The sequence below is a fragment of the Corvus kubaryi genome, unplaced genomic scaffold (genome assembly GCF_017639235.1).
Source record: "Corvus kubaryi isolate FWS band 111438036 unplaced genomic scaffold, C.kubaryi_AGA036_p1.0 split1-131, whole genome shotgun sequence".
Taxonomy (NCBI): Eukaryota; Metazoa; Chordata; class Aves; order Passeriformes; family Corvidae; genus Corvus; species Corvus kubaryi.
Genome location: NW_024582073.1, coordinates 9,415,896 through 9,431,975, shown reverse-complemented (window position 1 = coordinate 9,431,975; position 16,080 = coordinate 9,415,896). Strand labels below are relative to the sequence as shown.

The window sequence follows — 16,080 nt, the reverse complement described above, 5'->3', positions numbered from 1 at the left end:
AATTTCCCACTGTTTATGTCTCTCCTTAGTGCTCTCTTTTTAGCTTAGTCTTGGATTCCTTATAGCATTTTCTTTCATCATTTCATCCTTGTAGGAATAAATGACTGACATATTTGTGTCTCATCTGAACTACACCTCTTTTTCTCCTCTTCTACTTTTTCAGTCTTGTTACCTGCACAAATCCATCTACTGGCACAAAACATGCTTTATTATTTAGTTTACATGATTACCATTAATAAATCTTGTTTTCCAGGCACATTGTAGTACTAAAATGCCCCCACAGAAAAAAAAAATTTAAAAGCTTTACCAAGACTCCCTTTGAAGTTCTCACTCCACTTCTGAACTTTGGAATTACACTCAGCTGCAGAATTGTTTTCATTTCTGCCATGGTTTTTTGATGCTTTCCCAGCTATTGTTTAAATTTTTTTTTAATCCCTTATAGATAACACATGAAGATACAGTGCAATATTCTCATAAATTGTAATGTGGGAAAACCACCAGTACAACAGTGAATCTCTGCTCCAGGAGCTGTGATGATCTAAACTGTCACACTTAAGACTGAGTTATGCATTGACCTTTGTTCCTATTTATTCATTGGGGACTTCAGGAGAGTCGCACATAAATGTAGTGCTTATAGCCCTATTTGTGTCCAGGGCTCTGGAATTTTCTATACTTGAACTTTCCTTTTTATGTAATCTGTAAATCTGTGAATGATCACCTTTAAAGTAATTTTTTTACTTTGTCATTACTATTATGGAAATGTATGCATAACAAATAGATGACTAAATTGGGTTTGTGTTTTTATTTGCTGAAGGTCTTCTGCACTGAAGAGCTGGGAAAATGAAAATTCCTGTTATGAAAATCTTATGTTTATTTCATTAGTCATCATCTCTTATGTTTCTTCATATTTAGGAGTTGACTAGCAGTAGGGAATTTAATTTACCTGGCCAAACATAATTAATATTGCATGTAATATCTTTAAAAACCAAACAAACCAATCCAACCCCACAATCACTAATGTTTAAATACATAATGTTTCAGGTGGATTGCATGATGAAGTTGTAAGTTAAATTAATCCATTTTACAAATAGTAAACAATATTAACTGCTACATTCATATCACTTTTTAGCATCTGAAAACAATTTGCAGAACAGACGTCTGAAACTTGACTACGAAGAAATCACACCATGCTTAAAAGATGTAACTTTGATTTGGGAAAAAATGTTGAGTACACCTGGAAGGTCAAAGATTAAATTTGATGTGGAAAAAATACACTCTGCTGTTGGGCAAGGTAAACACGGTTTGGTTTTTTGAGTTGTCGAAATGCATGTAAATAATATCAGAAAAGGAATAGTGTGGCCACTTATTCACTCCTTATAACCAGATTCTCTCTAGTGCTGTTCTCAGGCTGCTGACCAAACAAGTAACAACTTTTGGTACCATCATGGTCATGCAAATGCAAGTACCAGTCCCTTTCAGTGGTAGCTGCAGTTGTATACTGGAGCTATAGCATACATTTTTGAGTAACATCTGCCCTTACAGGAGAGTTGTACGCTACCTCAGTGTATTACAATTGTTGCAATCTGATTTTATAAATTAAAAGTTACAATTAAAGAAAAAAAGCTTGGATAATGCAAATAAATGACTGTGTGAATAAGTGAAGAAGCCCTGCATTGTTTTCTGGAAATTCTCTGTTCCAGCCTGTGTACTGTGTCTGTGCACAAACAGTAGGCATGGGTATCTCTGCAGAACTGCCTTTTCTCTGAGTTCAAGAACACTTTATCGCTGCAAACACCACTTACAGTCTTCCTCGCAACTGCAGGGCTGAGCAACCATCCCTATCTCCACTGCACCAAAAGTAATATAACCTAAGGATGTTTATTAAATATTCTAAGAAATGGGGCTATTACTCAATATTACATTTGCCATGATTGGACCCAAAGGCCTTAGGCTGAGCGCTGTATGGAGCCGATGGTGAAGATGGCTACTCCAAGGAGCTTTTTATAGTTCTATACAAAGCTTTCCAACATGTAAAGAAAGTGTCAAGATTTAACCACTGTCAGAAGTTCAATATTTTAAATATTGCACCAGGCTATGTGCAATTATACCAGCAAGTTAAACCAAAGTGCCCATTTAAAATGACTGGATAAGTCTAGATTTCTAACAATATCAAATCCTAATATGTTTTGTTATCTTTCCTTGTAAGTTGTATGCTTGAGCAAGTCTTGATTTCTCCTGTGGTTATTGTCCTCCATATGTTACATGTATACCAAAAGAAAAAAAACAGTCCTAAAAACGTCAAGCTGTGAGTTACTTCAAACTGTAATATCTGGTTCCAGTGCACTATGGATTAGACAGAATACTTTCCCAAGTGAAAGTGCATTGATTTCTTGTGGAGAGGATTTAATAGTGAGTGAGAGCCTTGTGCTGAATTAATTATACTCTCAGAGCTTTACATACAGTTTAAAAATGAAGGCTATCATTACTTATGTGAAATAGTTAAGTAGCATCCTCCCTCTTTACAGAGAAATAAATTCAAGTTTTAAAACATTTTAATGTGTACCAGTCATTAAGCAAGCTGATAGCAAAACTAGAAATACAATACTTGCCCGCTGATTATCTGCTTTGTGTTGTAGTCTCGATATCACATCTCATTTGTACTTATTTATATTTTTGGTACGTGTGCATCCCACCTTCCTAAAACATACTCGTAACAACAAAGTCCATGCTATGTTGACAGTGAAACTGTCAATTAGTTCTATTGCAGTGCTTTATTGTGTACTTTGCATGGAAAAATGGGAGATAAACATACAACTTTTCAGAGACAAGTATTGCAATTCTTGATGCCTGTTCTAGTGCTTCTCAGACTAGATGTAAGCATTAATCTTAGGCAGCTCATGGTGTTTCTTTCTGCCGTAAATCTCTCCTGTTATGGTGCTGATGTCTTTTATTGGTTGAGGAAGTAAAAGCCTTGTAGTTTATCTACTTCTGTGGTCCACTGGAGGTAACCAATAGGGATCTGCCTGCCTGTGTAGCAGATAGGGATCTTCAGTTCCTCAGTCCTGTTAGCTCAACTATAGCAGAACCCTCAGTAGGAGTACAAATTACTGGTTTAATTGCTTTCTCTACTCAGGAGTACCACGTCACCACCGTGGGGAGATATGGAAGTTTCTAGCAGAGCAATACCATCTGAAACATCAGTTTCCAAGTAAACAACAACCAAAGGACACACCTTATAAAGAACTCCTAAAACAACTAACTTCCCAACAGCATGCAATTCTTATTGACCTAGGTAAGTACAGTAGTGGTCTGAAATTAAAACAAGGGGTTTATGATCTCTGTAAGATACCTAAAGAAGGTAACACACAAAAAGCCTTTCACTGTTTAATAATAGGTTGTTGGTAAGAACTGCTTTTAATCTGGTGTGAGAAACCAGGAGCTGATGCTTTTCCAAGAGGATCACAGCTCTTGTGTGTGGGATAATCCCACACTGAACTCAGTATTCATTATGTTCTTTCCTAATAAAGGCAAAGAATCAATGTCTTCCAGAGCACAGCACTGGCAGTTTGGTTCTGAGGAGCTGTGTGGGGCAATTTAAGAAGTGCATTATCACTACATTTGATTAAAAGAATTTGCAATGAAAAACTCCATCAAAGGAAATTATGCACTGCAAGTAACCAAATGTCATATGAAGGAATGCTAAAAATTTATGGAAAAAGTTGTACTTGGTCTGATCTGAATGATTATTACCCTTTGCATTATTTTCTCTTACATCTTTTCTGTAAAGCAGTAGTACAGAATTATCCCATCATAATTCTGCTCTTTATAACTACTCAAACAGTATTTAAGCATTTTTCACTGCTAATGAATGTATCCCCTTTCTTACCTGATGAGGAAGGATTACCTATACCCAGGGCTGTCTGGGAGCACACATTTATTACTTTATTAAAGACTCAACGTGCTGACTGTCTTCAGTGGGTACTAAACTGTGAGAAGATTTGCTGAGTTTAGATGGTGACTTAAGCTTTAGATGACAAAGAGGGTATTTTCTCTGTTTCTGCAACACTTAGTAAAGTGAGTCAAAATACCAGAGCAGTGCATAGAAAATACATAGGAATGAGAAGGAACAGGTGTGTTCCTGCAGAAAGTGGCATGACCGGAGGTGGGAAAGGGTGGTGGTGGATGTCACCTTCACTTTCCCCTACTTGGCAGACCTGCCTGCTTTCAGCTTGGCACTGGGAAAGTAACAGGCCAAGGAGCCTTAATGCCAGCTGGGAATAGGCAGTGGATGTGTGCAAATTGTTTCCCTTCACACTTTTCACACCAGATCTAGGAACTCCCCATGACTGAGCAGTGCCAGACAACAATCTTTTGTGTTTGAGAGAGACATTTACATGCAGCCAGAGATCATTTGCTAGCAAATACCTATTGGTCCACCACAGCTGGTATTGGTAGCCCTGGCAGTGAAGGGTGGGACGCTGAAGTGGTTCAGTAAGAGGCGAACAGTTTTGTGCTGGGTCAATTAATTGAACACCTTCAGCAGAGGGATGGTGCTGGGATGACTCCTGGACAGTAGGGAGCACTGTCAGTCTGAGCTTGGTTGTCTCACATAGCAGACTGGGGCTTACTGGCTTGGCAAGCTGTTTATGTTTTCTGCCTGGTTCTGCACACAAATACTTTCTCATCTTAGCCATGTGCTCTTCTCGTAGAAACAAATGACTGCCTGTGTTGGCAAATTGGTAACTTCGTGGTGGTTTTCAAGCAAGGTGTTGTTTTTGCCAGGGTGCTATTTGCCAGCCCATTAGCTGAGGGAGGGATTGGGTCCTGTCATAACCATAAGATGAATTAGGAAGCTGAAGACTTCCTAGTGATTCACATTGAAATAGAGCTGTGCTGCATGGTAACCGACAGCATAACTGGATAGGCAGCTAGAAGGAATTTGCATGTTCTGCCTTGCATTCCTTCAGGCTATCAGAAGCATTTTCTTAAAAATCTTTAAGAATCCTTCTGAAAGCATGCACTTATACCTTGAAAGAAAAAAACTATGTTCTTGCAACATGTGGTTGTAATACCTAAAAACCTTTCCCAAATTAGGTTAAATAGGTCTTGTTGATACAGTATGAGCCAAAGCTGTAATAGCATTGCTTGCACTTAGTTGAATTGATGCATCCTCAGATGTAAATAGTGCTTCCTGAGATTGACGCCAGCAGTGTGCATGTGGATGCAGGGCTAAGGTATAGCAGCTGCTTTGCTGGCCCAGTTTACATGTCACAGTGCTATCAGTGTAGGAAACCATCCATCACTGGGTGTTTGCTGAACATGGTATAAAATTATGTTTTGTTTTATTGCATCTAAAAAAATAAAGTAGTAGGTACTTACTCTCACATTCAGGCCTCTAGAGGTATCACAGTTCATTTAGAGTCTCTTTTCAGCAGGGCCAGAGACCTTTGCTCCAAAATAAAGGCTAAAATTCTTAGTTAACTCAGAGCACCCAGAAACACATCAGCTTGTGAGTTTAGCAGTTCTTCTCCTCCTCCATTTACTGCTTTTTAGAACTTCTTCGCATTTTTATTCTTGCTGAGTTTGTAACTCTTTTTCATGACTTACGTGAAATGAGCTTTGCTGGCTGAGTGAGGCAGTGCAGGTCTGCCTTTAGACTGTGCTGTAGAAGCTTGTCCTTCAAGCAAAGGAATGCAAGCTTCTTCTCATTTGAAAGCTAGAAATACTTCTTCTGTAACATTCAACTCTGACACCCTGGCCAGGGAGACCTATTCAGGACTGAGTGCCATGTCCCATGTGACAGGCTACAGCAGCCACCAGATGGCGGAAGGACTCTACCCCAGGCTTTGTCTTGAAACAGGAGTTCTGATATTATCTGGCAGCACAGCAGCATTCCAGAAGCTAAAGGGTGGGGTGGTATTTAACAAGTGGGCAACCAGAAAACAAGCTCCACTTAATACTAGAACAAAAGAGGTATTCAAATTTCAAAATACCTCTGTTGAGGTATTTCAGAGGAAGTTTGATAGGGGGAGGGTTTTTTCCTAAAAGTGAAAAATTTGCCTTTGGAAGATTTTTTTTAAAAATCTGTAAAGGTTAAAGGTTAAGTCTTTAATGTCTTTGTTCACAGAATCAGAGTGGTTGAGATTGGAAAGGAGCTCTTGAGATCATCTAGTCCAAATACCCCTTGCTCAAAGCAAGATCTGCCCAGGCTGCCTAGGATCATGTTTGCTCAGATTTTGAGTATGTCCATAGATGGAGACTTCACAACCTCTTTGGGCAGCCTGTGCCAATGTCTATCCACATTATAATTAAAAAAAAAAAAAAAAAAAAAGGTGGAATTTACTGTTTTTCAATTTGTGCCCACTGCCTCTTGTTGTCAGTGAGCACTACTGGGAAGAGCCTAGTTCCTTCTTCTTCATTCCCTTCCACTGGGTATTTGTGCATCCCCCTGAGCCTTTCCTTCTCCAGGCTGAACAGTCCCAGTTCTCTCAACCTCTCTTCATAGAAGGGATGCTCCAGTCCCTCCATTATCCTAGTGGCCCTTTGCTGGACTCTCTCCAGTATGGGCATATCACTTTTGTAGTGGGAACAGAGAACTGGACACAGCAGTCCAGATGTGGCCTCACCAGTGCCGAGTAGAGGGGAAGGATCACCTGCCTCCAAATGCTGGCAGCACTCCCAATGCAGCCCAGGATACCATCAGCCTTCTTTTCTGCAAGGGCAAATTGCTGGCCCATGTTCAACCTGCTGACCACCAGGACCCTCGGGTCCTTTTCTGCAAAGCTGCTTTCTGGATGGGTGGCAAATGCTGGTGCATGCATTTGTTCCCTCCCGGTGCAGGATTTTTGCACTTAACTTTGTTGAACTTTATGAAGTTCCTGGCAGCTCATTTCACCAGCCTGTTGAAGTCCCGCTGAATGGTAGCAAGTGTATCTCTAACTACTCCCAGTTTTCTATCATCTTCAAACTTGCTGAGGGTGTGCTCTGCCCCATTGCCCAGGTCATTAGTGACCCTCCCTAATAAGGGATCAGCTGGAACAAAGGTTCCAGGCACCCTGTCATCAAGGGCAACTGACAAAGGTTGGTTAGCATCAGCCTTACCAGCACCAGCCTTACCAGCCAGCAGCAGTACCCTCACATTTGCAGGAGTCCCCTGCTGATCCTGGACAAAGTCTCCATATGCTCATAGCTCAAGGAAACAAAGCCCAGAAATGGCTGCACAAAGGGCTGTGTCTGTTGGCTGCCTCCATTAGCTGTGCTCTCACATAATATGTATATAGCATATATCGTAGCTTATATATAGCTACACAATTCTTGGTATGGTACAGGCTGCAGAAAAAAAAAAAAAGGCAAACTGAGTTTATACTCACTGAGTAAATGTTGTGGGTCAAACTGATTGTGTAAGTTACCTGGTTGGTTTGGTTTGTTTTTAGGACACCAAGTGCTGTATGAAAGTTTACAGATAAGCCAGTCTGGGGTGAAAGCCATCATCTTGTTCTAGAACTGGAGGACTAGAAATGGCTCTGTTGTGCTCTTACAGCTCTACAATTAGTATAGTTTACCTTAGGCTGGGATTTATAGAGACATGAGGAATAGAGACAAAGCCCATTGCTAGCAAGAGAAAATTTTGCTCTGACATCTGAGTCCCACTCTCCAAGCACTTGTCATTTGTGTTGGTGTTCATGGGCAGAACAACCAACCCCATGTAAAAGGGGATTTTTCTATCATGTTGGTGAAATGGATCAGCGCATGCAAAAGTCTGAGCTTCATGGTGCAGGAAAGGAGGAAGGACCCATAAGACTTCTAGGGACCAAGGCAAGGAGAGATGTGACAAGAGACACACTTACATGAAAAAGACAAAAAGAAAAAGTAAAGGGAAGGGGGCTCAACCCAAGTAGATCAGATGTTCTAAGTCTGTGCCTGGATCCTAATAGTTGTTTAAAAGCTAACACTTTTTAATCAAGAAAGAACTGGGTGACTCATCAAGCCACTGAATCAAGTCTGTCACTATTACAGACAACCAGGTCCTACAAGCGCTTTAATAAACTGGTCAGGGACCAGTCTTAAGAACCAGGTATTCAGCTGTTCCAAACAACAGGTCTTCCCCACCCCCTGACAGTTTCTAAATTAACTTCACAATGACTGTAACAACACAGTGGTAGAGTGGAAGAGTCAATTGCTTTGTATCGTTAACTTTCTTATGGTCTTCCTGTGGGTTGGCTCATAATCTACTTCTCAAAAGAATCCACATTCTTGAAAGACTCTTTAATTTGACAGTGTGACAAGGGTTGGAGAGTTTTGTTGTTTACTTTTTAGTTTAGGTCACTAACTTCAGCTGTTTTCACAGGGCGCACATTTCCGACACATCCATACTTCTCAGCACAGCTGGGAGCTGGGCAGCTGTCACTCTACAATATTTTGAAAGCCTATTCACTTCTGGACCAGGAAGTAGGATATTGCCAGGGCCTTAGTTTTGTAGCAGGAGTTCTACTACTTCACATGAGTGAAGAAGATGCTTTTAAAATGCTGAAGTTTCTCATGTTTGACATGGGCCTGAGAAAACAGTATCGTCCTGACATGACAATTTTACAGGTATGATTTCATTTTTTTTAAGTAAAGGATGCTGCTGCTAAATAATAATAATGCAATACAGCTAGCATTGTCAAAACCTAAACTTAAATTGAGTTCTCAAAAATAGGGAATAATAATCTAGGAAAAGAATACATCATCTTAAATGCACTATTTTAAAATCAAAATACTTCTGGGGAAACTACAGAAACCATAAATAGGAAGACTTCTGTTGTGTTCAAATGAGGTTCAAATGATCCTGCAAATGAGCCTGTTGTAGGCTCGCAGGTGACCCATCCTGTGTCTTTTAGGTGGCTTCCGAGTATTTCTTGTTTTCACACAATTTTATCCAAACATCAATTGACAAATATCTTTCTCTGTTTCTGATAAGTATGAAGCATGGACTTTGCTATTATGAATGTCAAAACATGTTGATCTTTAGTCTCTTGCTCTTATTCCATGCAGATCCAGATGTACCAATTGTCTCGACTTCTTCATGACTACCATCGAGATCTCTATAACCACCTGGAGGAACATGAGATTGGCCCCAGCCTCTATGCTGCTCCCTGGTTTCTCACCATGTTTGCCTCCCAGTTTCCCCTTGGATTTGTATCCAGAGTGTTTGGTAATTCTTCATAAAACTTGTCTCTGTTCTTTCTGAAGTCTTATATTTGGAATCTTGTTATTAGGAACAGCATTACTATCCAGTCTGTTTCAGACACCCAGGAGAAGTATTTTGCTTACTGTGAGCAGAAGAAAAACAACAGAGATCATCCTATGGAGTGTGCAGTATTTCAGTAAAACTGGAAGAGAGAGGAGAAAAGTAAACAACAGTCCCTAATGTCTTTTCATCCTTATTGTTACCCCACCTTGTAACCACTTTTAGAGAAGATGTAAAATTTGATGCCATGAAGGCAGGCATTGTGTTATAACAATGACACTCTAACACCAACAATGAATTACTTTCAAGCTGAAAAGAGATGTAACAAAGGCATCATCTGAGAAATACATCCATTTACTCCACTGTCATAATTTCCAGCAGTCATTATCATCATTTCTAGCAGTGTCAGCAGAAAATTAGCTTGAGGGGTATGTTTTAAAGCACACACAGAGATGGCCTTTGCAGTGTAAATGCAAATTGCAGAAATATAAGATGTTTAAACTAGTGTTTCTTATCCTGACAATTTTAGTTCCAAAAATGTTTGGAATCAATGGGGATTTCGTTTCTAAAGTCACTTCTGTTGCCTATCTTTAAAATCTCTAGAAGCTCTCTTTTTAAATTAAATTCCAGTTAAGAATTTACCTTGATGCTATCTTCTGGATGTATATTTCATAGATTGTTTGGTGTTTGAGAAGATGCTTTGTTTCCTTTTCAGTTGTTTGTTTTTCAACTTCATTATGTGATACTGGATTGTCTATAATGAGCGGGGTGGACTGGAGCTTTCTCCCCAGTTCTTCTCTTCTAATGAGAAGCCAGTTTCATTTTCTTTAGTCAGTCTCATTTAAGAGATGCAATGAAGAAATTATTTATTAGCACATTAATATTGACACTTTCCTGACTTAAAAACAATATGGTCCTGTCTACCACAAATAGGAATATAGAGCTCAAGAAGAACCAACAAGAATCCTGGCTGGTTTCTGTTTAAGGGCATGCTAAAAGTAATGCTAGAAAAATTCCCAGTGAAAAGGATGGTGTGTAGAGTAGAACTATATGTCCCATGATTAACATCCAAACTCTAGGGAAAACAGCATGCTTTTTTCCTGGAAGGTTAATGTACATCAGCAAGTATGTAGCTGACAGTAATAATCTGTAGGAATCAAATGAAGTGCTGTATACAAGTGTCATATTCTGAGTTTATAATCAGTTCATCTTTTTGTTATTCTTAATCTTTCATAGTATTGTACATGGTAAGAAGTGTCTTTGAATGGGACAATTGACTGCAGTGAGGTTATAAAAGTGCCTTGTGTATTCAGTATGTTTGGATTTCTGCCTTAATAGACAGATTAGTACTTTATATGTCATTGGAGGATTGTAGGGCTTTAGAAAACAAAGGCTTTGCATTAGAATAGAAGGTACAGATACGTGGTCTTCACACGTCTGATTTTACATCAAGGAGAGAAAAGCATGTGTGAAAGAAACTGTTGCCTCTTAAAAACCTCTGATGTTTTTTAGGGAGAAAGTTCAACGTGACCAACACTTGCAGTTTTTAATGTTTCAAAGTATTTAGTAATTTCCTTAAAACAGTATTTACTGGAGCTATGTAGGATGAGAACACTGGACATTTATTTACACTAGAAAGTAAAATCTCATCCTCACCCATACTAAAGACTCTGAAACACAACTTTGAACAAAAAATATTTGAGCTGTCACCCTGCCGTCGGCTGTCATTAGCAGCATGGCAAGTTAGGATCCAGTAATTTTTGACCTATGTCTTCACGCACTTTTGCAGAATATACATATATAGGTTTTCCTTGCTCACTTATAAGAACCCTTGGGAGGAAAGAACGTTGATGCTGAAGTAAGTGATGTATAGGTTACTAACAGTCTGAGATTGCACTGCCATTTTCTAATATTATCTCTCAACCCTTGGTGTTTGAAACTAGCCCACTCCTATTTAATGATACAATTGTTACAGACCATTCCTTTGGATTTCCATAGAGTGTGCTTTTTGCAGGCATCTGACAGGCAATATGTAAAAGAAGTGGGTTAGACTGTTTTATGAATCAAGTAACAAAACTCCTTTTAAGTTTTTATTTATCTGTCCAAACTTTCAACACTTCTCCTGAGCAGGAACTGATGAAAGTACGGGGTTAAGAAAGATGTGTTCTTTAGTACCCCTGCTTACTTATTAATAGAGGAGAATTGATAGAATAGTGTTTATTTTGTTTCAAGATTGTAGATAAAGCTTAATTTTTTTTAATCCTATAGGCTGCCAGTCATGCTGACATTAATTTGAGTACCTTCACTGTCTTGTTGTTGGCTGGGATCCCACTTAACATGAAGCATGGGGAGTGGATAACAAACAGGTCTTTGTTAAGTACTTGCTGTTTTACATGAGAGGGGTTTCAGCCATGTTTTAGTAGCTCAGTCATACAGACATTCATTCACAACTTTTAGGTCACCTTGAGTTAATCTGCATGTCATTAAGGGGCAGGTGCTGAATCATAAAAACTCTTTCTTTTTAGCTCTGCTTTTTTCACTTTGTTTCCTAGCTGATCTTCAGTATTTCCTGTCCTAATATAGAGCTTTCCCTATGAATCATTTTCCCATAGTTTTGAGTTTCAATAGAGAATTGAGGCAGATGCCTGCTCTGTTACCACTTTTTAATCATTTCTGCCATTGGAGTTCACATTCAGCTCAACACAGAGCTGAAAAATGTTACACCTCTTTTGGGACAAACAGTGACAAAGTGTGAGGTTTATGGTTAGTTTTTACTTGTGCTTTTCTTTCTTGGAGAGAGTGAAATGAGTTATGGCTTCAACATTGCAAGCTAGAGTGTTCAAGAGGGGAATTTCATTATGATACAAATTTGGAAATAAGAGTTTGGTTTTACTAAGAAAGGCTGTTAACAACTGTTTTCATAGGTTCTTCACTATATCAGAGTTACCTGCAGTTTTGCTAGCAGTTGTTTCCCATACAACATGTTTGGTTTTTTCTATCTCTTTTCTTCACTCTTCTTTTTTTTTTTCTTTTTTTTTTTTAATATCAAGACATACTTTTTTTTTTTGGTGTCACTGTGCTACTTTATATGTGATTGATTGTTTTTGTGGCTGCATTCACAATCCAAAGCAGGGAAAGAACAAGAGAGAAGCCCTTTCAATGTAAATTTATATTTAGGAAATATGATAAAACCCCACAGTATCTTCTATTCCTTTTTCACCTCCATCAGTATTGTTTCATTTGTTAGATGTTTCTGTCTGTAGCACCGTGAGTCCCTCAGTGAAACCAGGAGCAGATTCTGAGTTTTAGTAGAAGAAAAGTCAAATGCAGGGCAATGCTGTTTATACAGATTGGGTTTCTTGTCTGACGCCTTTATTGCAGACTTGTATTTCTTTACTCTATAAATACATAAGCACTTTGTAAAGGAAAAGAAAGAAAGGGCATTACATTGAAAGGTCACTATACACTGTAGTTTCAGTGTGCTTGGCATGCCACGTGCTGTCATTGCAGGGCCACCTGCAATATTTACACTTAAGCCATATGACTAAGATTTCAGGGTACTTATTAATATAGTTATTAGCATATTAACAGAAGTGGTTGAGACACATACTGAAAATAAACACATGCACCTGAAACTTGAGACTACTGGAAAGTGTGCATTTAGCCTCACGTGCTCAGTGTTGTATTGTGGTTTTGTGGCTTTCTCCACCAGATGAGAGAAGAACAGAATTTCAGATCTTCAGTTGTGTCTTCAGGTGTAGGTTTTTCTCCCTGTAGTATTACGATTTTTATAGGGCATTGGGGTTAGATTTCTATTCAAATTTATATTCCTATGAACATCAAAACAGCCCACTAAACTATTACATGCTCAAAAAGTGGCAACACTTATAAACTTGACCACCTAGTTCATTGGAGACTTAGCTTAAACTTGGATTGCTTTTTTTTTTTTTTGTGAAAACTCACTAAACAAATTGGTAAGCGATTGTGTTAGTCAAGTGTGCTATTCAGAGTAATAATCTTGACCCTATAAAACTTTTGAAGCCATAGCCAAAAGCACATGTCCGGTGCAGTGTATCTAGCCTCTGGGTCACTCCTATGAGAAGCTGTTGTCCTTGGACAATTTATTGTTTTAATATTCTTGTCAAAAGATGTGTTTGCCTGATATAATCTGTTTGTTCCTTGTTTTCACAGATATGCTCTTTCTTCAAGGATCAGAAGCTATATTTAAAGTGGCTTTAAGCCTTTTGGGAAGCCACAAGCCCTTGATTCTGCAGCATGAGAATCTAGAAACTATTGTTGATTTTATTAAAAGCACTCTCCCCAACTTGGGTTTGGTACAGATGGAAAAGACCATTAGTCAGGTATGAAATAAACCGAACACATGAGAGGTGTGCAAAGGAATGCTCTTATTAACACGTTCTCGACAGAAAAACCAGAACAGCTACTTCAAGCTGAGAACTCTCTTGTAGTTTGGAAGATGTTGAAAACTTTTGGAAGCAGATGACTTATAAGCTGACATAGTAGCTTTGTATGGTATTGTAACCATTGGTTATTGTCACTTTATGAAGCCTTTAGTGAAAATTACTTTAATTTTTTTTTCACCAAAGAATCTTGCCCTCCAAGTCTCATTTCAGAAGCAAGAATTGACTTACAAGAGCCTCACAGATGTTAACCTTACTTAATGAAATTAGAAGCCTGCCTACATTGACTCTGTCTCTACTGGCTTTTATGGTGCTGGCCCAGTATGTAACAGCACCTTACATTCTGTCAGGAGTACATGGGGCAGTGTAGACTCTTGCAGTGAGTGGTGAGTCTAGACAGCAAAACCTGGAACCCTTGATACAATTTTTTTAAACAGCAGACAAGGAAAATGGTGCAATGTTGCTAAGTTAGCAGAATAGTCCAGATGATACCTATGGAATTTGAAAAAATCACAAATTATTTCAATTAAGGCTTGCCTGTTTAAAAACCCTAGATGTTGTTACACTTGACATCTAAACTGCAGCAGGCAAATAGAAGATGGGCTTTAGCCAGTTTTTCTGAAGGCCCTTTGTGGTCCAGAACATAGGGGCTGTACTGTGCAGAACTGCAGATGCTGACAACCCCCCAAGGGCTGCCAGAAATCCAAGCCCATGGCTTGATGAAGAAAGCAGCAGCACATGCTCGGCAGAGGGCTGGCGAGGGGCTCCCTCTGAGCCCTGGCAGCAAAGCTTTCAGGGACACACGCTCACATTAGGGCCAGAAAAATTGCTCCTAGTGCTTACTGTCAAAGGAAGGGGATGAGAACCTGAAAGTCTATGCAAGGGGAAGGAAAGCAAGGAATTTCCAGGGGGTGAAGTGGGTTGTATGTTACCTGTCAGGCTGAAAGACTTGCAGTGCTTAGGTGACCTGCAGAAAACCATGTGCTTTGAGTGGAGGGAGGGAGGGATGCTCTGTTTAGGCAGCTCTGAATGCTCTAAATTTAAAGTGGGTAGGTAGAAGTGAGTTGAAGGAAGAGCAGTTCCCCCACTTTGATCAGGGCTGACTTTGAAGAGAGCAGCTGTTTGACCAGCCCACAGTCCATACAGAGCTCCTGGGTTAGTCTCCATGCTCCTCATCCTTCTGCAGCATGGCCTTTGGTTGCCTTAACATGCCTTCAGTTCTCTAGGTTTCTAGTCAAAATTTTATTTGCCTCATGTTTCCCTCCTTTCAGTTTTGATAGTCTGGTTATGACAGCAGGGATTTCCCTCCCTCCTCGGGAGTACAGAGCCTAGAAGTGGTAGAAGTCATGAGAGGAACTAACATTCTGCCCTGCTGAATTGCACTGCTTGTCTTATTGAAATTTCAACAGGGTGTCTTCTCCAGAGATGCTCAGATTCACAGAAAATTTAAATTCCCTATGTGTAATCAAACTCGAATTAAAATTGTATTTTGGCCTTCTGTGCTTAGATGCTCAGTATATATGTTTCTGCTGCTATTTATGAGATAATTTTTTATTGCACATGTGACATGTGACAGAAACATTTCATAAACTGATGTTTTCTTTAACCAACAGTTAAAGTTTTGTAGACAGAGCAGATAAATAAAATAGGCAATCATTCCTGTTACTTTTAACAGGTATTTAAGGTGGGATTTGGCATTTTACTCATTTTCAAAATTAATAAAGTACAAGAGGTTTAAAAATTAAGAATAACACTGGAACTTTCTTGTTGGGCTATTTTTCAAATACATTTAAAAATCAACTTTTATTTCTTCTATGTTCTGTGATTGGCACACTTGTCCTTTTATATACTGCCTTCTTCAATGCTTTTAGAGGAGATTGGAGTCATAGTTATGAATAATTTGAAGGCAGATGCTTGCCAGAACCTAGAAAAAAGAAAAGAAAATAGTTTTTTTCCTTTGGGTCACTCTGCACATCAATTTATTTCTCTGCTTTTAAAATAAAAGGTTTTCTTAATGTTCATGTGTAAGACTGAACGTTCATTTCAGTGATTTGTGGTTAACTATAATAGAAATCTAGTCTGATGTTACATAACGTTTTTGTTAAGCGTGTTAGTGTAAGTATAGATAATTTCATTTTCTTTCAGCCTGTAAAAATACTATAGAATCATAAATAAAGATAGCAAAGTCTACTGTTTTTCATTTAAAGCTTTTATTTTACTTAGCCTTACACTTGTACATGTGGCAGGTGGGTTTGGACCACACTTTTTCTGAAGTGACAGCTAATTCTGGGTATGTCTAGAAGGGTTTATGTTAAACTGAGATGTATTCAGTTTGAAAAGGGGAATACCCTATGAAGTCCATACCCTTGGAACCTTTAGTATAAGTAGTTTTTGCTGAAGTCAGGCAGCAAATCAGTAGCAAAGTAGATC

At 38.9% G+C, this 16,080-nt stretch overlaps 1 protein-coding gene across 12 annotated transcripts in view; it reads left to right on the top strand.

The window, feature by feature from the left end:
* The window catches only part of TBC1D1 (TBC1 domain family member 1), a 101,479-nt gene that overhangs the window by 82,781 nt on the left and 2,618 nt on the right, over nt 1–16,080 (top strand). For all 12 annotated transcript variants that reach the window (XM_042053021.1, XM_042053018.1, XM_042053025.1 and 9 more), the window contains 5 exons: nt 1,130–1,291; nt 3,134–3,292; nt 8,348–8,592; nt 9,034–9,193; nt 13,421–13,590. In XM_042053021.1, the coding sequence (XP_041908955.1) occupies nt 1,130–1,291; nt 3,134–3,292; nt 8,348–8,592; nt 9,034–9,193; nt 13,421–13,590 (896 nt within the window). The remainder of the gene's footprint in view (nt 1–1,129; nt 1,292–3,133; nt 3,293–8,347; nt 8,593–9,033; nt 9,194–13,420; nt 13,591–16,080) is intronic.